At 47.9% G+C, this 23695-nt stretch overlaps 1 protein-coding gene across 3 annotated transcripts in view; it reads right to left on the minus strand.

The window, feature by feature from the left end:
- The window catches only part of RPS6KA1 (ribosomal protein S6 kinase A1), a 57927-nt gene that overhangs the window by 4394 nt on the left and 29838 nt on the right, over window positions 1-23695 (minus strand). The window contains exons 3-17 of one of the 3 annotated variants that reach the window (XM_067543323.1): window positions 16652-16705; window positions 10342-10458; window positions 9277-9358; window positions 8882-8962; window positions 7690-7769; window positions 6915-7021; window positions 5612-5649; window positions 5339-5481; window positions 4724-4794; window positions 4196-4284; window positions 3909-3973; window positions 2593-2695; window positions 2107-2234; window positions 987-1112; window positions 381-470 (exon numbers count right to left, since the gene is read on the minus strand). In XM_067543323.1, the coding sequence (XP_067399424.1) occupies window positions 381-470; window positions 987-1112; window positions 2107-2234; window positions 2593-2695; window positions 3909-3973; window positions 4196-4284; window positions 4724-4794; window positions 5339-5481; window positions 5612-5649; window positions 6915-7021; window positions 7690-7769; window positions 8882-8962; window positions 9277-9358; window positions 10342-10458; window positions 16652-16705 (1374 nt within the window). Of the gene's footprint in view, window positions 1-380; window positions 471-986; window positions 1113-2106; window positions 2235-2592; window positions 2696-3908; window positions 3974-4195; window positions 4285-4723; window positions 4795-5338; window positions 5482-5611; window positions 5650-6914; window positions 7022-7689; window positions 7770-8881; window positions 8963-9276; window positions 9359-10341; window positions 10459-13817; window positions 14053-16651; window positions 16706-23695 lie in introns of those variants that run through there. The other 2 variants (XM_067543324.1, XM_067543325.1) reach the window with 2 other exon arrangements.

Below are 23695 nucleotides of genomic sequence, written 5' to 3' on the forward strand. Positions count from 1 at the left end.
AGGGAGCGGGGGTAACAGGGGCCAGGCAGATGTCCCCGGCTGCCTGGTGGTGGCAGTGGGGGGCCTACCTGGCCCCTGCGTGGTCGGGATCCCTGTGGCTCTCTCCTTGCACCCAGCGTGGGAGCAGAGAAGGCTGGTCATCCCAGCCTCCGGGGATGTCAGCGGGGGGCGGCTCCTCCTCCAAGTGCCTAGCCGGCACCTCTTCCCAGGCCGGAGCACGGGGGCATCGCCCCCTCTTGCCCCTCCCCCCTTGGTACGTCACTGGCCCCCATTCTACTGGGGGGTTCTCAGGAGCAACAGTTTCAGCCTACATACCCGGCATTCTGGCCTTGGTAGGCAGGCCTGTGCTTTCAGAGCAAGTTAAACAGCGTTACACTCACATCTTTCAGAGTGATGATGTTTGGGTGCTGCCCGTACCGCAGGAGAATCTCTATCTCCTCAGAAGGGTCTCGTTTACTCTTCTCAATGACCTGTGGGAGAGTGTAGGTAAGTGTTAACCAGGACTGGGGTCTTTCTGCAAGGTAGGTAGCAGGGAGGAAGGACAGAGGTTTGTGAATGGAGAAACAACGGGTGGAGCACTGCAGAATTTAGCTGGGAATGAGATTCCAAAATTATTTCCGCTCCCCACCTCCTGCTGTCTGGGTTTCTCAGAGCTCCAGTGATCCTTTAGTCAATTTACTGTCAGTTATACATCCTCAGGCACCACATCAGCCTTCCGTCAGGCTGAGAAGCACTTGATTGAATCCCTAAAGTTCGACACAGCAAGTGCAATTACTGCAAAATAAGGTGTGGTACTGAACTTCCTTTTCCCAAGGGGACAATGCTGCTGCTTCCCCAGCACAGAAATCCAGCCTGGCTTCTTGCACAGAAGCGCAGAGCAGCAGGGACAATGGCACACAGCATCCGAAAATACAACGCAGTTATTACTAGAAGAGAAGGAAACCGGAGTATGGGAGTGCACGAGAGAGAGATGGCGGACTGCAAACCTTGACTGCATACTCCATGTTGGTAGACTTATGGATGCAGCGTTTACACACTGAATAGGAGCCCACACCGATCGTCTCCTTTATTACGTAGCCATCACTAAACTGGAGACTCTTGCCGTGCAGCTGCTACAGTGGGATGAATGGAGAAATGAAAACAAGAGAAGAGTTTGTTTAGGGAAACCTCCCCAGTGTCTGAACACAACGGAGGATGGACTGACGGACTGCACCCTGCTCTATCCCACAGCGGCTTATTCTCTCTACCCGGGAGGGGGCGAGTAAGAAAGAAAGGCAAAGGCAAGTCACATTTCTATAGCACTTTTCTGCCCAGAGCCAGAAGCGTGCACCACCTGCTGAAACGCAGCCAGCTTCACGGCAGGGGGCAGCAGCCACATGGCACGGAGTTGGGGCAGCGCCCTGCTGTCCTTGGCTAAACAGTTATGGAGAGTCACGGTATTTTCAGCATCCAAGCAAAGCAGAATGGACCTTGGTCTTTAAGGCTGTAAATTTCAAAAGGTGCCTAAGGGAGCATCTAAATCCTATTTAATTTCAGTGGAATTGGACACAACTCCCTTAAACCCTTTCGAAAATCCTAGGGCAAGATCTCATCTGAAAGACTCACACGTTGCAAGTTACATCAACTCAATTGACTTGCCTCTGCAGGATGAAGGATTGAACTGGCCCCAGCAGGATTTGAACCCTCTGGTCCTGTGCGTAAACATGCACGATTGGGTCAAAGCTTCCAGGATTTTTCATCTTGTAGCACACTGAAGTCTGATCTCTAGTACTCTCTCCAGGGGTGTTATGTGGGGATTTTACCTTGGCGCACTGTAGGCTATGCCGGTTTGCTTGTAATAGGTGATCAAGAGCTGCCTTTTCTCCCCTGCCCTTCCTCGTGTTCCCATCAACAGCCCGGCTAAGCCATTGAACAAATTCAGACACTTATCCGGAATCCACAGGGGAACTGGTCAGGGAGTCTGCAAGAGGAAATCCCTGCTTTTCCCCAGGGAAAACCTTGCCCTCAGGCTTTAGCTAGGCTGTCACTTATCGGATCTCCTGCACAACATTTCTGGGGTTATCACTGCCGTTTAAGATAGGTCTTTCCTTGGTTCAGTCCCCTTACCTGTACCACAGAATGCAGAGGTGCCTGGGGGGGTTTGATCTTGCCATCCTCCACCAATCCAGTTGCCACAAAACTGAACCCTCGGAAGAGCTGATGGGCCCCCGCACTTGGGGGAATTCCAGGGGAGTCTGGAATGAGTCAGGGAAAAGACTGGTCCTACAGCAGCCTGCCAGTAGCAGACAATTTGCTCCTCATTTACTAAACATTATGGCCACTCTCTATTCTCGACAATAGCCACGCTGCTATTCCACAGCTAGACCATTTAGCCAGAGCCCTCTGCAGATTTAGCCTTGCACCACCCACACCTTGCTAAGAGCTGTAACTCGCTGAAGTCAGTTTTCCTCATTTTACAGGGAGGATAGACCTAGTCCTATATATAGGACTCAGTGAATAGGAGTGTGTGTAATATTTCTCCCCCCCGGACCACATGTTTATATAGCCAGAGCATCCTGTGTCAAGTTCCTACTTGCAGCAATACACACAAACCTTTTGGTGTACGAGAGGTGAACTCCGTGTCAAAATAAAAGGTGTCATCTGGGCGGCCCACTGCAGGTTTGAAAGGTGGTTTGAGCTCCCTGCGATACAGCTTCTGCAAAACAAAACGTCAAGAATGCATGTCATCCCTGACAAGTAGGTGTCCCAGTCGGTAGATGTTCCCAAATACTCCTTAGGGGATGGATTTATGAGGCATCAGAAGCCACGAGGAGGAAACTTTACAAGCCAGACCCTGCTTGGTTGTTTAGTGTATAACTATAGCTCACCCAAAATTGAAGTGTCTCATTGGAAGGACCTTATATGGAGCTGCTGAGTCACTTCTGTGGCGGGAGCTTACAGTATTTCTCCTCCCTAGTATCTGCTACCCAAGAGACAAAAAACCTTCTTGTATCTGCAGAATGCTAAGAAGCCAGCGATCCATGAAGTAAGTTTATGCCCTCAGGGTCTGCTGCGTCTTCTCCGTTCACTCTGGCATCGGATGCTGGGCCTGAAAGCTACATCTAGGGACAGTTAGAGGAATGCCTGGCAGGGAGTCCCCCCTCCCCAGCCTTTCTGAATGGCTACTTGAAGACTGTTTGAGAGGAACCCTACACCAGCATCCTGGGAGGTCTGTTCTAAAGCATCTCTAGATCTTCCATAGCTTCCATCACCACAGGATCCAATTGCCTCAAGCTCTAACTGACCAGTCCTCAAAAGAGGACTGTACCTCTGCAAGGTACAGATGGAGAACAGAGGTGCCAAGAGTTCATGTGACTTGCTCAAGGTTGCACAGGAAGCCGACCCCATATTTCCTGAGTTCCAGTCTTGGTCACCAAACCATCCTGGCCCAATCACTGCAACCAGATATTGTTCTATTGGGACAGTTTCTGTCTTTCCAACTGTGCATCCACTTCTTCCAAGGATCCCTGTCCCTCAAGGACATTTTCCAATACCTCCAAGGCCACCCATCTCATGCCAAGTCTCAGATTAGCTTCCACATCCTTCCACTGCAAGAGACTGTTGATTATCTCATCTTGATTTGAATTCACGGAGGCAGGGTATTTGCTGTGACACCCAGTGTTTGTTCAGTTTCCTACTTTAGCAGTCCGGTGACTCCCGCTCCTTTTGCATGAACACTGGTTTGGGGAAGGACTCTTAGAGCTGATGAACAATAGGAAGCATCCTTTTGACTGCAGGTCAATCTATAAGCATCTGTATTCTTTCAGAGCTAAGTCAGTCAAGCGACTCATGCCTCTCCCCTTCACTGGTATGGAAGTTTGAGAGCACAGAGACTCCAATGTCTAAGCAAAGAAAGGTTCAGTACTTACATTCCAGTCAATGGTAGAGTAGAAAGGGTGACGCTTTATCTCTTCTGCCCCATCTGTACCAGAACCTGGAAGACAGACAAACAGACACCACTCTGGATTTAGTGCTGTATACAGTCTCCACGGTTAATGAATAAGCAAGGCTACAAATCCACTGTGCAATGTGACCAGGTATTAGTGAGAGTCAAGTTGTGCTGAGACACGCAGGAGAACCTAGACCCCCTGGGACAGCAGGAGCCAAGATGTTGCACCAGACGCTCCCAGAAACAGTGTAACACAGGATGTCTGACCTAATCTGTTGGCTGGATTCCTTTTGAAAAGGGCTCGCAGCAGACTCTGTGCTTCGGCGCTAAGGAACTGAGGCATGCCCAGCTTTGCTCTGGAAAGGAAAAGAAATTGCGCAATTAACTATGAGTAAGTAAAACATGCAAACAGGCGCTGACTGCAGCTCCTCTGCCACCTGGCTTCCCCCCGCTTTCCCTGCAGCATGTGAGGTACAGTCAATTTGTCGCTTAGCATTTTAACACTGTGCCCTCTGTAAGTCTGTTTATATAAATACTCGCAAATTAATGCTATAGAGCTATTATAACCCCCAGGATGCAAAATTCCTGACATCTCAGAGTAGGGTAATCTGCTAGCAAGCATGAAAAATTGGGACCGGGGGGGGGGGGGGAGAGGGGTGTAAGAGGCACCTATATAAGACAAAGCCCCGAATATTGGGACTTTCCCTATAAAATCGGGACATCTGGTCGCCCTATCCTAGAGATAGAGCAGCAAGCTTTCCTCCTCTAGAGACACTGAAGAATAACTCCTCTTACTTGAGGATGAATGTCATTGTCTCCTTACGGTCTTTTCCCTGGAACGGCAGGGAGCCAGTGAGCATCTCAAACTGGAAAGAAAAGCAAGAGAGAAAGTCAGATGCTTGAGTGAGAGTCTCTAGGGACAGCAGATCCTAAACACACTTTAGACCGAGAGCCCTATAACACTGAACCTTTATATGATTGATAGTAATTTATATAGTCTTCCAAAGAAAATCTTAGAGCTGAAAGGGCCAAGGATCGAATGACCAGCAGGTGGCAGCACTAGATCCAAACAAGGAACATTACTATCACTTCCAGTTTGAAATACAGATATCTTAACAGGAAACAAACTGCTACATTTTGTCTCATTAAGACAGGCTTGAGAGACTGTCGTAAACAAACAGTCTCAGTTCTACATGGAACAGCTATGAATGTAGCTAATCCCTGTGAAGCTGTTCAGCTTTGGGCAGAGTAACTTACACGGGAGTTTCCAAACATCTGAGCAATCATTAGATCTTTTCCAGTTCAATAGATCTCCGTTAGAGATACAGCATACTGCATAATCCCTCCAGGGCTACCATTTAAAGAGCCACCAGAAAATTAGGCTTCAAACATGCTAGTTAGAAACCATACCATTAATACCCCATATGACCACCAGTCAGCGCTGTGGGTGTGGCCCTGACGATTCACAACTTCTGGTGCCATGTATTCCACTGTCCCACAGAAGGAATAGGCTTTCTTCTCGTGGTCTATGGCTTCTTTACTCAGACCAAAATCTAAATAAGAGAAAAGCCATGAGCATATGCCCACTTTCTACAGACAAAGTACAAACAGCACAGGAACGAAAGAATCTCTGCATCTCAAGTCCCAGTCTGCGGTAGTGCAAGATTTCTGGAGTCGCCTTACCTGTGAGTTTGATGTGCCCTTCTTCATCCAAGAGGATGCTGCGACAGGGAGAAGAGACAAAGGCACGTAAACACCAATGATAGTTACCGTGACATATAGATATTAACAAGAAGGCTTACTGTGAACCAGCACTTATTTCTGCTCCTGATAAACTAGTTAAGAAGCTTTCAGAACCCCAGAAACAGACCTTAACTCCGTCACTATCAGCCCCAATGGCTTAAGCCCTTTCATCAAGATGTACGATGCAGAGAGAACAGTCCCAATTTCCTCCACTCCTAACAGGGATGCTTTGTACAAGGACTCTGTTATTTGCATTACCATAGCACCTTGGAGTCCCAGTCATGGACCATGCATTAGGCATTGTACAAACACAGAACAAAAAGACATCCCTGCCCCTAAGAGCTTACAATTTCAGTATAAGACGAGAGAGACAGCAGATGGGCAGACAGAGGAGCACAAGGAATCAATGAGACAATTCTGGTCAGCATGATAGGCAGCTCCCTCAGCACACCAGTAGCCTAACTGTTACGTTTTTTGTAGGCATCACAGCAGAGGAGATCTGAAGAACCCCTACTTTTCCTTTGATAGGTCTACAAGGAGTTTGATGCCCCAACCTTTATCCAGTCTCTTTGGAGTACATCTATTATTTGCCAAGCAAGGTAGCATTTTAGTCAGCCAGAATACTGAATCAGAGCCCTTGGGTCAGCAAAAAAAAGCAAAGCCTAACAAGGAGTCTGTTATTGGCAGAAGCAACTGCCCGGCTATTCCATTCTCTCCTGGAATCCATCTTGGTTTGTTTCGCTGCCTCTCACTGCATCTGTCACCTGATGTGACGTGCAAGCTTCTGAGTCCAATCCTCAGGCTCCATGTCAACGTGGTCCCAAGTGTTTCCTGCGCAAGGACTATTCAGTGACAAGTGATGTGCCTCTCTGCACAGGCCGTGCTTTTTGCAAGCCCCTCTCTGGAGGGCTGTTCGTTGCTCACTGTACAGCCCGCTACGCCAGAGTCAGCTGGGAACCGTAGACTCTCAGCCCAGGAGAGGGGCAAGTGTGCTGCTCCCAATGTTTCCAGCCCCTGACTACCTAGGAAGGGAAGGAGAAAGCTGGAGCCTTATTCTCCTGGTCTCTTTCCACACAAGGAGGTTTATGGCACTGCTACTCATCCGTCCGGCCTACATGCATTTCTCAGCTCGGCCTTAAGGCTTTGGCATTTCAAGACTATAGGCTTGAGAATGAGCTGCAGGACAGCTGGCCCAGTGCTCGGTCATTAAATCAGAGGCATGGTAACGTTCTGCTGCACATACTTCTCTGGTTTGAGGTCCCTGTATATGATTCCCAGGCTGTGTAAATGATCAAGCCCCAGAGCCAGCTCTGCGAGGTAGAACTTCACATCTTCCTCCGTGAACATTACCTGAGGGACAGAGACAGACACACACCTGGGTTATAAGAAATCAGCCTCCCAAGGACGTACCATGAAGTTTGTCCCCCCCTCCCTTCCGTCCTCTCCCAAAGTCCCGCCCCAACATTCCCAGCCACTTGCTCCCTCCCACTCCTTCAGACTTGTATTTCCTGCCACCCTGAGAGTAACTAGCACAGCCAGAGGCTGCTAAGCAGTGAGCGGGTGTTAATTTTGGATCTTCGTTTACACCAGCTATTGTTCCCCAATTATTGTTCCCTGTCACTTTAATTTGCCGAGCAGCTTCCCACCCCCAGCCTCCTCCCTGGCCCCATTCTCCAGAGGAGCAAATCAATTAGATTAAGCAGCTATCGTGCAACAGGGCAGAGAAAGGGAGTCACTGGTTCCCATCTCTGTCACTCTACACAGCAAGAGACAGCAGTAGCTGGTCAGGGCTCACCTCATCTCTGTAGCCACTGTTTTCTGCTCTGACGAGATAGAGGACAATGCTCCAAATACCAGGGGTCCTCTACAATAGCACCCACTATTGCCAAACGCTGGTAGAGCTGAACCAGCACCCTCAACAGTGGGAGATTTCGCAAAGGTCTCCCTAGGTGTAGACAGGCGCAGTCAGACCTGGAAGAACACACAGACGGCACAGCAAGATCCCAAGGCATGCTCACCTCTTTGGACAGCCGAGTGAAGAGGTCTCCTCCTCTCAGGAAATCCAAGATGAGATAGAGTTTGCCCTCCGTCTGGAATGCTGGAACACAGAGCAGAGCACGAATCAGTGCCCTGCGACCAACTGACTGCTTGGCAATGTCAGATGCCACCCAAAGCTGGCTGGCTGTAGGTTTCCAGATGCCCACATTCCCACGAGGCTAAATACTGATCTGGCTAGTGACTGAGCAGTGTCAAAATGGGATCTCCTGCAAAGTCAGCACTGGGATGGGTGAGCACCAAGAACACTTCGCTGCTGCAGGAATTGGCCCTGGAGATTGAGTAGGTGGCACTCTTCCTTTGAAATTGGTGCCTAGTCAAAGCGTGCTGCCAGGAGGCAGTGACTTACTGGAGGTGCTGTTTTTTCAGCAGGGAAATCAGAGGTGCTGAGCACCGTAGCACACAAATCTCCTATGAGACCTTCCCTAGGAGTAGGCGTGTTAACCCTGGTGACAAATTCTAGTTTGAGTAGTTACTCTGCCTTCTTAAATCCCTCCCGGCTGCTCTGGTAACTGCGGCATCAGCTACCTCTGGGGCGACATACAATGGAGAGCTCAGCCCCACTAGAATTCTGTATTCAGGAAGGGGGGGGAAAACAGGGTTCAAGGGACTACAGGGGGGGGGAAAAAAAACGAAGCTTTCAAAAGGGTACAGATTCAGTAGCATCTGCTACACTTGCTCTCCTGTGCTTAGATAAAACTGCACTGAACACAAAGCCCAAGGGTTTAAAATTCATCCTCTTCTCCAGGGTTATTCTGTTTTCCTAGTCAATAACCAGGCAGGGCAGGGGACCAAGGTCCTGTCAGAGGAAGCATTCATTTTTAGGGGGGCTGTGCTTAGAAAGACAACGGGGCAATCTAGGAAGTCAGAGAAACGGGGGGTACTTGACAGATAAAGGCACCTCCCACACTACTCTTATTGGCAGAACCCTACCACACAGCATTTGAGAAAATGCTCTGAGCACATTCAACAAGAATCTGTTGCTGGACACCTGCCACTCATGAGCTGCCCCTGCAGTAGTTCCTGATGGGTAGCGCCCACGCACACAGTTAAAACCCCTGCCTAGAGAAACTATCCAGGGCTGGTGCCACCCCCTGGGGAAGCCCAGACCTGGGCTCTGCCATTCCTCTGGCCCGAAGCTAGCGCTGGACTCACCATAGTGCAGTTTCACCACAAAGGGATGGTTCACATCCGCTAAGATGTCCCTTTCCATTTTTGTCCTTACACGGTCGCGCACTGTGGAGAGAGAGGCACGGTTCAGACACTGCGGAATGGCACCCTGCCCCCGACACCAGCTACAGGGCTGCCCGAGCGCTCGCAAAACTGTGCCGGGGCGAGACGTTTCCCCGCTGCCACCACTGAAGTGGCTTTCCTTCTTGGAGATGGCTGGATCTGGCTCGCTCCAGAGCAATTGAGTGCTGCTCCGTCAGTCAGGGGAGGGAGATATGGGTGCATCACTGCAGAATGGTTCAGTATTTTCTCGCACCATGACTTTCTCATTCCATTTTGGGGATGCAGGTGATCAGCAGCATGCGGGAAGCCCTTCTCACCTTTCAAAGTTGCTTTCTTCAGGACCTTCATGGCATAGAGATGGCCGTTGTCTGGTGGGGTGATTTTTCTCACTAAAAAGACCTGCATACACAGGAGGAGAGATCAACTCGTGACTCAATTTGTCTGGATAGAATTTTTTACTGCATGCTAGCACATAAACCCCCAAGCGACTTCTGAACAGCAGCTAACTGCAGGGTCAGCAAGTTCCACGCAATCAGGTCAGCAAGCAAAAGCCTACAGGTTTCCAAAGACGCCTGGGAAGGGTATTTTGATGCTTCAACTTTCCCGCTCCTCATCTCTAAAGCAAGCTTGCCATTAGAGTCCTCCTGCCTCTGCTCACCACACTTCTCCTCCTCCCACAGTCACAACTGAAAGCAACACTTATTAAGCACAAAAATGCCTCTCTCCAATACCAAGGAACCGATCCCCAGCCCTTGGCCCCATGTCAGACTCTATCATACTCAGGAGTACCCAAGCAGGTGCATTAGTGCCCCACTCTACTAGAAGACTTCCTGCTGACACATGGCTTGGCAGCAAGACAGACTCCCAGACATTCATGATTAATGCCCTCCTTGGAGCATCTCCTCTTTTCCAACTCCTCAGACACAATGGTGGCTGGATCTGGGCAGCACAGACTGTATGCAGTAGATCATTGTTCACAGGTTGAAGGAGAAGAAAGTTTAAGGTGCCGCTTCTTTCCCGCTCCAAAAAGGACATAAAATGACTGTGTGTGAAGGCGGAGTTGAGGCCTTGGAAGGTCTCCCATATACAGAGTAATCTGAGAGAGCGCAGGGTGGGGAGAGTAACAGAGAATCCATACGTTTTCTCTATCCAGCCACATGGTTAAAGAGCCAATTGAAGAGCAACTGGATGTTGTGTTGCCGTGTGGAATTCCTGCATTTATAAACAAATCTCTCCTGCCACCCGCTTCACAGCCAGAATTCCCACGAGCTGGTGGGAATCGTGAAACCAGGTGCACTGGGGAAGTCTCATTCTCCCATCTCCTCCCTGCCCCCAAAATAGATTGAATTGACAGATGAAGATGCAGTAAGATGCAAACTCACTTTGCCAAAAGAGCCTTGTCCCAGAACTTTGAGAAGTTCAAACTGTGAAGGATCTGCTTTCTCGGAGCCCTCCTTCACATGGTGTGTGATGTTAATTTCTTTCACAATACCTTCACCCTGAAATAGAACACATGGATGAGGAAGACTAAATTCCAGAGCAAAGGAAAAGCCTCAGTTGTTCAAATACACCTACAAGCTCATGGGAACCAGAACTGATCCCACAACACAAGCATCTCCTGCTTCCGTGTTCAGGGCAAGATCACTAGGAGGCATCAGCAAACAGCCTGGCATCTTACAAATACTTCACTCTCTTATCAAAGACCACACTTCCTTGCTTTTAGCCCAAGAACAGAGTTCAGTTTCTTTGAACTGCATTTCGTAAGAGTTTTGACAGCAATTCTTTTAAAGCAATAGAGGCAATAATGTTTATACTACTAAAAATCCCAACACACAGAAACACACGCCATTGTTGACATAAAACAAGGACACGGCTGGCAAGTCAGACATGCAGAACCCCATCTGCTCAGCAATCTGAGTAGCTCTGTCACAGGAGTCTTGGTGCATCTTCAGCACATAAGGATGCTTTTTCAACTCTTCTGGGAGACAGAGAAACCAATGTCTGTGTCTGACACATGGTTTGTTTAAACTCATTCTTTTACTGAACTAGAGAGCTGACATGATCAGAGAATAGTGAAGTGTGGAGGAAAGATAAGTCCTCACCTTCCATTTACCATTTTTTCAGAAGACTAGAACATAGGGCAATAAAGGACATTAAAAAGGCAACATTTAACACTTCCCTCACAACTTCTCAAACAAAACATCCCATGGAACTCCCTGCCACAGGACGATAAGGCCAAGAGTTTAGCTCAGTTAAAAAAAAACAAAAAACCCTAGACATTTATCTGAATCAGAACAGCTCCAAAGATTAAAAGAGGGACATAAGTCTCCATGCTTCAAAGCAGCCAGTCATTAACTACTTCAAGAAAGAAGTTTTCCTTACAGTCATTTCATAACTGTCATTTTTTAAAATTAAATGAAGCACTCAATACTGGACCCAGGCAAACTTTGACTAAAAGCAGCTTTTTTGGGGGGAAAAAATGCAGATTTGGCAGCACCTGAATATTTCATGATGCTTCTTGTTTATTCAGAATTGTTTCAGGCAAAGAAGCCTTTACAAATATCAAAACCTGCCCTCTAAAACATTGTTCTAGCATTTTCTAAACAAAACATGTCAATGTTGTTTTGAAATGGCTGTTTCAAAATTTTTGTTAATTTTAATAAACTTAAAAAAAGATGCTTAAAATTTGTCAAAATCTAAATGAAACAATTTGTTTTTGATTTTTTAGAATTGCCAATGAACCAGAAAATCTGCTATTTGCACAGCTCCACCCAATGCCAACCAACATCTGGAAACTCAGCTAGCTGGGTCTCGGCTCTGGGAATTACGTGCCAGAACACACTGAAGACCCAATCTACAGCACGGCTCAGAGGCACGGTGTTTAAAAGTGGTTCCAAATTCCTAATACTGTTTAGTTGACCTTCAACATATTGACCAAGTCAGGCTCAGAAATGACCCAGTTTTGTATAGTATAGACCCAACAGGCTTTAAATAAAACAGGATTTAAACCAAGTTTAACCCCCCACCCCCAGGATAAAGCTGCAGTGTAATTTTGGCACTATCTTGGCTGTCCTTACCAGCACTACCTCCACCCTTTCTGTAAAAGTTCTGTAAAGGATGGGGGAGATACACACCAGGATGTGGTTGCCTACCTGTAGTAGTGCAGCCTTTCCTTTCTAACTGATGAGCTTCTCTAGATCAGGAAGTGCCTTTGTTTTCATATTGTTTGGCAGTTCTGTTCTCTCAAAATCCAACACTAGACGCTGAATTCTGGTACAGACTGAAGTCTTTATCTGCACAAAGGGGTAACTCCCTTGTATAACCACACTGTACTCAGCAGCAGGGCTGGTTCCCCCCACATTCCCCTGCCTGTCTCAACCCTGGAGGGACCAAACTAGAGGCAAGAAAGATACTGTCTCCATAACTCAGTCTTAAGCTTCTAGGCAGAGGCTGTCAATATGAAGATAGTCAACAGAGTTTTTACATTGCTGGCGGCTGTCCACGAATGACTGACTCATCAACTCCTTTCCCATACCATTGAACCACCATTCTCTAGGAGCAGCTTTCTGTCACCATCAATCTGGCTTGGACTGAAGTGACACTGTCCTCCCCCCGCCAGTTGTTAATGCTATGGCACCTAACCCACCTGAGAAAGGCCCTGGAAACACAATGCTATTTGGGGAATGCAATGAAAGGTTCTGGAGAAAGCCTGCAGTCTAAGTGTGTGTGAGCATGAGGACAGGACACACACTATTCCTACAACATGTCTATTTTGTCAGACTGTAGAGAATCTCATTTCCAGCACACCATTTTTGTGGCCTGAGTCACTTTTCTGGATCTCAACAGAAAATTCCAGGGCACCCCTGCTCAGGCCTGAAGGCCCAGCGATGGGCCACGGCGCACTGTCTGGGAAACACTGGAACAGAGAAACAAAACCAGGGCTTTCATGAAAACACTAAGGAGAAAAAATATTGAGATGGATTGGGTTAGGTTAAGTTTACTATATTATCTGCCTGGTGGATCCATTTTAAATGGACATTTCCTGTACGCTCTGCATTTATGCTCCTCTGTATGCCTGCATTGTAACTGAAGGACTCAGTATGCATGGGTGCTCCATGCACACCCAACCGCTGCTGTTCCAAGTTCTCCCAGTGGAGGTACAGCACAATTGTGGGAACGGTCTTAACTTCAGAATCGCTAACCAACAACAAGCCCCAATTTGTTTAGTTCTAGATGGTTTGACAGCTATATTTATGCTTTCAAGGCTGTCAGGCAGTGAAGATTTGCATATACAGCCTGGGAACTTAAGCAGTTTAGTGACCATACTAACCAGAAAAAAAATTGGCATTTGCAAGGAGACCTAATAGATAACATTTTGAGTGACACTTCAGGTATCCGCTAACAGCTCCCCTATAAAAAAGGGGTTTTTAAATTTTTTTTGCCTATCTAGTCCATTAACTTACAAAACGACTGCAAGAAAGACAACATCATGAGCATTGGTTAGAAGACCAGATTCCAGAACTCGTTCAGTCGCGTACCAGACAAGCAGCAGGTATAATAAAACGAGTCACAACACTCTCCAGTAATGCCAATTACTTGTCGCCCGATGAGAATTAGTGCACTATCACCACACTGATCAGTAGCATTCACTAGCTGTATACCTGGGGGAAGGAACTTTCCTTCACCAATGCAATTAAGCCCAAATTACCCTGCAAGAAAGGAAACAGGGAAGCCCCATTAGGCTGCATCCACGGATGGCAGCGACTGTTAACTAACCAACATCGGACCAGCTGAACTGAGCCATTACAAACACAAGCTGAAGCTCCGGAAAGCTAGGTGAGCTAGCTGCAGTACTAACCGAGTTGGAGAGCTGGCCAGGGGCAGGCAGCTGCAGGCTGCATGGTTTCGCTCGGTGTTTCCTGTGCAGCCACAACGTGAGAAAAGCACAGATGCGAGGAAACTTGGGGTCCCTCTCCATTGTCCATCCCGTTCAGCATGGCACATCCCCAGTTACCAGCACCAGGGGGTCTAGGGGAGCATGGCAGACGGCTGGATTACACCCTGCCGACTAGATACAGGCTTCAGGTTTTGAGAGTCACAGGACAGAGAAGCTGCAGGTGGTTAAAGCCCCAGTGGCAGATGCGCAGTGAAGGCAGCTGTCTCAGCTCTCACGGCTAAGCATGTTAACACTCCCACTCCCTTGTAGAAGCTTTTGTGGTTGGTTTCTACACCTCACAGCTCCTTGCTCAGATAGGACTCCTTTCTGTTCAGAGAAGAATCTCTCTGCTAGACCCTGCAGGGTCTAGTTTAGGTAGTCTGAGTTGCACGTTATCCCGTATGGACCTCCCATCAGGATACGATGTTTACATGGGAATTCCCACAAATGGAGAATATTTTCAAGAGTCATTTACATTTGAAACACGAGATAAACGCCGCAAGTGAAGAAGAGCCTGTCCAGTAGTAACGTTGCTACCTGTGGTTCCCAATCTTTTTGGCTCGAGGGCCACAGATATAAATTTTTACTACCCTGAAGAGCCACCAGTCTCTGCCAGCAGTCCCCCTCCCCGCGCTGCAGCCAGATGGAAGGAGTTCAGCAAGGAGGCTCTCCCGTCCCCCTGGCTGCAGTGGAGAAACCGCCTGCATCCTGTAGCCCCATGCTCTCCACCTGGGTCCCTAGGCAGTGGCTCCCTTCTGCAGCCAGGGGGACGGGAGATCAGTGCTCCCCTCCCTCTGGCTCCAGCAGGGACCCCAGCACCTAGGGAGCCAGGCAGAGTGCTTTGCTCTCTGCTGGATTCAGGGGAGGGGAGCGCTGCTCTCCCATCCCCTTGGCTGCAGCCAAGAGCCTGCACCGGTCTTGTAGCCCCGTGGCAATGTGCGCCACCTGGGTCCTTCGGCAGCGGCGGGCCACTTTGAAAGCCCCCGCGGGCCACAGGTTGGGAACCCCTGAAGATCTGCAAGAGCACCTTTGCCCCTACATGCCACATCAGAGAAGAGGATTTAGTGTCAGATCAACCCTTGGGGTAACTGCCCTCGTACAACCCCACTCAAGTCAGATTAATTGGGTCTTCGGAGGAGAGGTGGCTTTGCCTAATCACTTCATGGAACCCTAGGCATGATATTTGTAAGGCACCTATGAAGACGACGGGTAACCAGCTAAGCATGGTTCTGCCGAGGCCATGGCCCAAGGAGTTGCAAAGAGGGACAGAGCAGAGGGCAGCAGAGTGCTGTGGCAGACAGGCTGGCCCTTGAGTCCCACCATTGTCCATATTCACATACAGGGAGGAAGCGATTGTTTTCCTGATTTAAAGACTACCAGTCTCCTTTCCCACTCCCTCTCTTCCATGTTCCTCACATGCTGGGCTAAGTGGGCATTTGCTCCCCACATGAGCATGGAGTCATTCCCTCAAGTGACATTTCTCTGTTCCAAGCTAGACTTTTTTGGGGGGGGAGGGGGGAGGAGGGGCTTTAAAACTAGCATAGCTTGCAGTAAGACATGCCTGTCTCTGTTCACTTCTGGAAATACCCCCGGGCTCTGGGGTTATTCAGAGCTGGGATTTTGGTTTTGGCCTATGACTACTTCTGATCTTTCTCCTCTTCTCCACGCCCACACCAGGCTCTTCAGTAGCTGATAATGAAAGTAGGAAATGACTGATATTTATGTTGTGTTAACACCAGTCAGGGAGAAGGGCCCCGTTGTGTTACACACTGGGAAGTGAGTCAGACCAAGAGGGGCTCTGTCCCGAAGACACAACAGGTAGAGGAGTCAGGGATTGGGGGACAGGAGGTTCAGAAGGTACCTGAAAAGATCCCAAGCAATGGGTGATAGCAAATCCTGTCAGTTATCACTGGGAGCAGCAGATTCTAGGTGCCTGATTATGATTTACAACTAATGTCTTCTCTCTGGGCCCCAGCGTAAGCAGCAATCAAGGCCAGAGTTTGTACTCAACATCTGTAAAACGAAGTTAATGGACTTGACCTCCTTTGTAAAGAGCTTTCAGGTCTACTATATCGAAGAGCTAGGTATTTTATAAAGAGACGGTGTCAAGAATGACGAAGGTTTGTGCTGGGTCAGTTATTTCTGGTGGAAACAAATAGCCCTCACTCTGCTTAAGAGCTGAGTGTGAACAGTTACTGCTAACCTGTGAGAATGGATACAATCCTCTTCCCTTCCAGGGAAGCCAGCTGATTGTATGATTCTCTGTTATACAGAGGCAGAGATGGGCACAGTGCCTTAAAAAACCCATTCAAAAAATGGAACCTCTGCCCCAAAGAACCGACAATGTAAGACAACAATAGGAGATGCCAACATGGGGTGATGTTGGGGAGGGTGAAGACATGATCACAAGGTCACATGACTGAGTGACTCATGTCTGTCCGCTTTCCATAACAGCATCTCTGTCCAGCTGACTTGACCAGTAGATGTGTGCCATAAAAGACCTTTCAGAGAGGTACTTGTGCGTGATGCTAACACCTGCCTGTGTGTCAGATTTTGCTGAAGTTCACAAGTGCAGTTCAGGCAGTGTTAATGATGTGCAAAGCCAGCACAGGCGTTGGAGGAGAGAATGATTCACAGCCTACGTGAACTCAAATTCTACACAGTAATAAACTGACAGAGAGCTTCCTTGTACGATAAAGTGTGAATTAAAATACACAAGTCTCCTCAAGTCGTGTGACTGCATCAGGCTCTCTTACCTTATCTTCCGAGTCTGCAAAGTCTCTCTCTATCCAAGATCTGTCCGATTTTGCCTGTGGAACAGTGAACGAGTGTCAGCATAAAGGGTCTCGGATGCTTAGTGAACATTTTCCTAATGCATTTCTTTAACAGAAGCAATCCTGCTATTTACAAAGTCACTCAACAGTGCCCCCAATAACATGCCTCTCCAGAGGCAATTCAGAACTGTGTTGCTACTGCCAGGAACGAAGGGGCCAGTAGGTTTAAGAGTTCTTTACAGACTCATTTACACAGCAGGTGGGATAGGGGAGTGAACACATCAGAAGCAAATTCTGCATGCCTCCAAAGGTAGGTCTTTACAGGGCAATATGGGACTAACTTCCCCCATGCCATAGTTAGCCACCCCCACCCCCCCATTTAGGCTGGGGGGCAGCTAATTAGGGGGACTGGCCCTACTTCCCCTTAAAGGGCCAGTTGCCCTGGGACAGGGCCAAATTCTGCTCTCAGTCACGCCTGGCGTAGCTCGACAGCAGCCCTCTGCTTTGGTAGAGTTACACTGATGGACGTTCAGGGTAACAGCAGAAATTGGAACCTGGACTCTATTAGCTCTTAGCAGCTGAGAAATGGGTTCTCATCTGAGTGGGAATCAGTGCTCCTGAACCAGCTGCTAGGAACGTCTTCAAGTACAAAGTGCACCACATCCGGAACGAGGAGGGTGAGTCTAGCCCATCTCTCGGTTTGCTTCCCGCCCAGCTATCCCATCCCATCTCATCTCATCTCACAGGATCATCCAGCTGCCTTTTAACCCAATGCTAGCCCAGTTCTAGGCAGCCCCTTTTTGTAAGAGAAAGATAGGAACTGTTGGACGAAGGCTTAACCAGGCCCTGGTTCAAAAACTGGTCTTCCTGCTTTGTCCCCACAGATTTAAGAGAAGAAAGTTACATTTGAAGAGCCTGATTTTTGGCAGGTTAGAGATTAGATCCCAAAGCCTGTTGTTTTTCCAGGAGGTTAACTCATGTACCTCTAGATTCACTATCACAGCTGGGTGCTTTGTCGGCTGACGTTTAAATAAATAAAAAAAATCTCCCAGATTTGATGCCTTTCCTGAGTGGGGCTCAATTCGCAAGCTGCAGACGAGGTGGAGCCTTCTGTGGCATGGCCGCAGTTTAAAGAGACACTCGAAGAGTTACTTCTGCTTTCTCTTGCTGCAGCGTGGCAGTGACAGGAGAGGTGCGGGGAGCTGGTGGCACAGCATTCTGAGTAATGGGAGTCTCAGTTTCAAGTTCCTCTGACCAGAGGTCGATTAGGAGAAGCCTCCCCAACCTTGCACCCATCAACAGGATTACTGTGAAAAAATCTGGACGTAGGTAGTGGCTGCGAAGGGGATGTGAGGACAAAAAAGTCCTGGGGAGCGTCACCAAAAAGAGATCATTAACATTTTAATAAGTGAGACATTCTAAGCCTGGGAAGAAGCTGAATACCGGGCACAGGGGCCTTGTTTCCCCCTCTTTCCCACCTGTCCTCATCACTATAGCGGTTGGGTACTCCAGCAGGAAGGCTGAGCTCCTTAACTTCACCTGCCATCTGTGCAGTCACAACCACGCTGCTTTTTGCACGCTAACTCTGCCTGAGCTCGCATGAGCACGTCTCGTGGAAGAGGAATTTACACACCCCGCCTGAAGTGCGGACTGCCCTTAGGGAGGAGACCAAGCGGCCCACCCTCTGCCATGGAGGCAAACGCTGTGCCGCTGCCAAGAGTTCCCATTCACAGCTGACCAAAAACAGAGCCTCTCACTAACTTCCATCAGGTGCTTCAAAGTCTCACAACAGCCACATATCGACAAACGTTAGCCTCATTTACTGATAAGGAAAAAGACACAGAAGTTAAAGTCATGCACGTCAGTGAGGAAACTGGGTTCTTTTGCCAGCTCTTCTCCCGATACCCCAATCCTTTGCTCTGACCACTTTCCGTAAGCAATGTGTTCATTTGGATCGACATTTTTATTTTAAAAACCAACTCTCTCTTAGTAGAGTGGCGCTCCTGCGAACTACACACGCTAGTTCACATAAGCGGCATGCAACTGCAGCAGAATATTTTGCAGCCATCTACAAGTTCAGGAGAGATCATTTACAGAGATCCCCGGTCTGAGTGGGAGATTCGGATTTGCTGCTGCTCCAGCAATACTACTACCCCTCACCCCATCTGCCAGGTTTGAAACCAGGAAGTTACCGCAAGTCTAAGGGGAGGAGACTGAGTTTCTTTTGAACTGAAACACCTTTGAGCTGCTTCAGTACTAAATAAATTACTTAGTCAAGCCTCGAACAATTTGTACCGCCAGGATCTGTGGATATAATTGGTCTCTTCCCACAGATGCAGTTCAAAACGCACTCCCCTTATTTCTTTTCTCTCGCTTTTTTCCCTTTATATAATGAGTTTTCAAACCAAAAAGTGGCAAAAGCCCATGTGTGTTTTATAACCTTGGTAGCTGATATATTTGAGTCTGAACATCGGAAACAGACTGCAAGTACTAGATGCTATTTAGGGTTATGTATTCTGCATCCAGATTTCATGCATCCATGATCATAAACAGAGGGACCTTTTTGTTGCACTGTTGCTTCACACATGCTCATGTTCCAAGCCACTCCCAAACTGGCAGTACAAGGAAGAGAATCCTAAGGACAGGACGGCCTTTATCATCAGAAAGGTCCTTTCAAAAGATAACACATACTACATTAAACTAAACATAGCCTGGCCTTCTCTAGAGTCTTGCAAGTCTCCGACTTCCACCTTGGAGCCTGCGAAATAGAAAACACGATACTGCAAACAGAGCAGACAAGTTTAGCTGATAAAGAGACCACTACACTTGCCTCTTGGGTCCTTGGCTTGGTGCGAAAGAGGAGCCTCAGCATCTCCAAAGCTCCCGACTGCTACTTTCCCATAGTTTGTAAATGGGCTTCTGACCTAGAGGTCTCCCCAGCACGGACACCCGCCCGAGAACCCTCACTAGCAGCTATGTCACTTGGATGTATTTTGGGAGTTTCAGCATAAAAGGAAACTGTGGTTTTCTATGGGGAAATTACAGCGAGTATGCACAACACCACACCAGCAGTCAAATGAAAGCGCTAGTCAAGGCATATGACCCCTAATGGGATGGTGATTTGTGCAGCCCTTCAGAGAATCCAAAATGATGTGCTGCCCATGTGCACTTGGGTGTTATTTACAGAGTGGATTGTATCGCCATTGGAAAGGGCGAGCGTGTGACAGTTCTCAGGATACCCGGGACTGAGTCACCTTTTTACACCTCCCCCCTCAGCCTCTAGCGAGCGGGAGACTTGCCTGCGGTAGCTGGTTGTCAGTTCCCTAATACCGCCTGCATCTCAACTGCTCAAACACTCCCCTCCGGGTTCTGCCAGCCCTGTCTTTGCCTTGCAGGTGAATAAGAGAAGCAGCCCTGTCCCCAAGTCCCATTGAAGCATTCCCCAGTGACATCCAGCCCTGACACTGGCTACTCACAGAAATCCCAGAGCCTCCGCCCCTGCCCTCCCCCCCCCCCAGGGAGCAGGGTTACCCCAGTTTACCCCTTCTTTATAATGCACAGCGCTTGTGAGCCCTTACAACAAAACAAAAGAAGTTTTAGGCTAAGGCTACCCTGATGGCGGCAAATTCGTCACCATCAGATCGATTTCTCTGGATCGACTGAGCAGTCAGTGAAGACCCGCTCAGTGAATCCAGAAATCGACGTACTAAGACCACCTTCTCACGTGGCACAGTGCAGTGAAGACGGCGCGCAGAACAGAAGCGAAGAAATCAACGGGAGTTACGCAAGTTTTTCTGTGTAGCTTGCATAATTCCGGTCGACTGCTGCCGAATCTCGGAGATAAGTGTAGACCAAGCCCTTATTTAAGAAAGAACAGAGACTCCACTAGAAACCAGAGCGCGATGGAAGCAAAATGGTTACAAAACAAAACCATAAAACACAAACTAGGGCCTACATTTTATTAATAGCTGCCTTTCTCATCTAATATAGTAGGTGTCCCCTCCCCCAAAGTTCAGTCTGTTGCATTGCTGGCTGGCTTCACAGAAATCAGGATCCACCACTTCATGACACAGTCCCCACTCCACTAGAGGTCTCCTCAGTGAATGGATCCACAGTGCATCTCTCTATCCTCTCATATACTGAGCCAGGCTTGTGTCTTCATTCACAGACTGCTGTAATGCTCCTTTTTACCTCCAAGTGATTTTGGTTGGTTACTGCTGTCTTTGATGGTTTTCCATGGACTGTTCTGGGATAGGGTGAAGGTAGACAACTGAACCTTTCATTACATCACCGTCTGACCAGGAATGGGTGACAACTCTCTCCTGCCTTAATGGGCCAAGACACATGATTCCCTAGTGACTAACTTTTACTCCAAGACCGTAAAGCGGAGTTTTCAATATAGTTATATTATTCCTTAAATATTACCCATACATACATCTCACAATGATTATGAATATTGATAAGTTACAAGCTTTCAGTAAAGACCTCACATGCTACCCCTCATGGGTAAATACCATGGAAGTGGTGTATTACGCGTACTGAGTTTGTCAGGTCTGAGACAGGAGTTGCTTGTAAAGAACAGGGAACCCTTTGCCCACTGGCACCAATGGGCCTCTGTCGGAAGTAGAGAAGATTTTCCTCCATTGTGTGTGGTTCCTTATGTTGGACCTGATCCTGCCAGCGTCCTCTGAAAGGAATGAGAGCTGCAGGCAGGTCCACGTCTCTCAGGATCCGAGACTTTGGATGCCAAGAAGTGATCTGTTAAGAAGGGTGTGCGCAATTTTTTTTCTGTCCCAGATGGCATTTTCACAATCCTGCACAGATTTCTCTCTTCACAAGCTCTTGGACCAAATTACGCACTGTGAAATTGCAGGTTATTATAGATCATAGGCATTCCCTAAATATGCGTCACCTCCAGGCTCACTCAAATTCACTGCAAAGAGACCACTTGAGCATGACTTGCACCACATGCTCACTTCTAGCTCCCAAGCGTGGGGACCATCTGTATTTCAGATGTGCAAAAAACACTGAAAGGAGACAATGCGGAGTAGGAAGTTGCACAGCAGTTTTGCTAATGTCGGTGCAATGCATCTCAGAAAGGATACCATCAGCAGGCCTGTGGCTTGCTCACGCCACGCTCGAATAAACAAAACTTTGTAAGACAGAATTTCCTTGAGGGGGGACTGGTTCCCTTTAGCCATCTTTCGAAAAGCAGATAGCACCAGCTTGACTTCTAGTGAGGTACGCCCACCTCCATGGTGGTAAAGCCACCTAGCGCTATCATTCACTGTAACAATTCAGCTAATGCCATGAACAATCGGGCTCTGGTCAAAGTCCAAGTCTGAGCACCCAAATCTCACAGCAGCGGGTAAGGCAGCTTTTGGGGGGCGGGGGGATGGTATTGAAGTGAGGGTCCAAAGGCAGGTTATGGGCACCTGGTTTGCAGATTGTTTCATCAGACCTCTTCAAGTCAGTTTTCTATCCTGTGCACTGGTTATTAATCCCTCTTCACACACGAGGCTAGCAAAGTGAGCATTTTCCTTTTCCCTTCTACCAAAGCAGAAGGGATGTTGCTGGCACTTCGAGGACAATTGGAGGCATTATTTCTCCTCGCTAACAGTCAGAAGAGATCAGTGTGGCTGCCCTGCTCCCTTTTCTTGTAGGCGGCAGTTTATGAACTTCGGACAGGGATTTCAGTTTTTGCACTAGCAGGAAACAAGCCTAATAATTGTTCTAAATTTAATAACTGGAATAGTATTAGCAGAGTCAGAAATATTAATCATGATCAAGTGTTCCTGTCCGGATAGAACTGAAGGCAAGAGAGAGAAGTGTTTCCTGAAAGTGCAACATGCATTTCACACTTCTCTAATTTGATTAAAGAGTGGGAGGCTGCTTTTAATTGAGGCAGATGTTAATTACCAGCAACTCAAGTCTAATTCTTCAAGGACTATTTAAGGCACAATAAAGTGGAGAGAGCCTGCAGCCCAGAATGAGCTGTAACTACTAAGGGAACCTGCCGCTATCGCCAGCACCCCAGCAGACCCTGCCCCACCAGTAGTAAAGAAGACAGTCCACAGCACACAGTTTCAAGTTACTGCAATTAGATTTTAGCCAGCTGATAATGATTCTAACATCAGTGCTGTAAATGGTTTAAAAAGGAACACCTTGCTTGCTCATCAGCATAATTGGAACTGCCTTTGTCTCTTGGTGGGATCTGCTTACATCCTGTGTAGAGTGCTGGCAACAGCGCATCAGTTACAGCAAGAGAGGGAGGAAGGATCAGTGTTCATAAACAGGAAACTGATAGTGTGAAAAAGCTGCTGTGTTTGAAGAGAGACAGCAGCTGTCTTTTCAATGTGCTCCAAAAGTGGGATTCTTGCCCCTCACTAGAGGAGAGACATTCCAGCAGTGGGTTACACTGCAAGCCAGGCAGAGTGCAACTGAAGGTCTGCAGGAGCTGTGGGGAAAGAGCCATTTAAGGTGTGCAGTCTGGGCACTGAATGTAGACAATATCCGTGGTCAAGGGCTGCAGTTTTTATGAAGAGCTCTGGATGCTCAGACTTTACATTAGGAGCAACAGGAATTCAAGTGCCATTCAGAGCTAGGACTCTGGAGCATCTCTGGCACCAGGAAGGAGTCTGAGGCAGTTCCCAGTTAAGATATTGTGCTCATGTGATCGACTTCAGATCAGTAGGTCACAAGAGGAAGTGACCAGAAAACGTTTCCTGAAGAGTTGTTTTAAATAAAGCTGAGGTTGATTGTTCTTCTAATAAATCTCTGCATACAGGAAAGAACAAAGTATGCTACTGCAAAGATACCGGGGCAGCCCAACCCATGTTTTACTCTTCCTAGCCCCAAAGAGAAATTTTAGAGCATGATTCCATGCTGAGGATCGATAACCAAATGCCCTTTGTAGCCTGTATGTGATTTGTGCAAATAGTTTCAATTTAGGATCAAGGGAATTAAAAATCCTAACAGAGGAAGATGGCCATGTACACTGATCGACTGACACCCAGTCTGCAGCGC

The sequence above is a fragment of the Emydura macquarii genome, unplaced genomic scaffold (assembly GCF_026122565.2).
Source record: "Emydura macquarii macquarii isolate MOO-44397 ecotype Brisbane River unplaced genomic scaffold, CSIRO-AGI_Emac_v2 contig_820, whole genome shotgun sequence".
In the NCBI taxonomy this organism is placed as follows: Eukaryota; Metazoa; Chordata; order Testudines; family Chelidae; genus Emydura; species Emydura macquarii.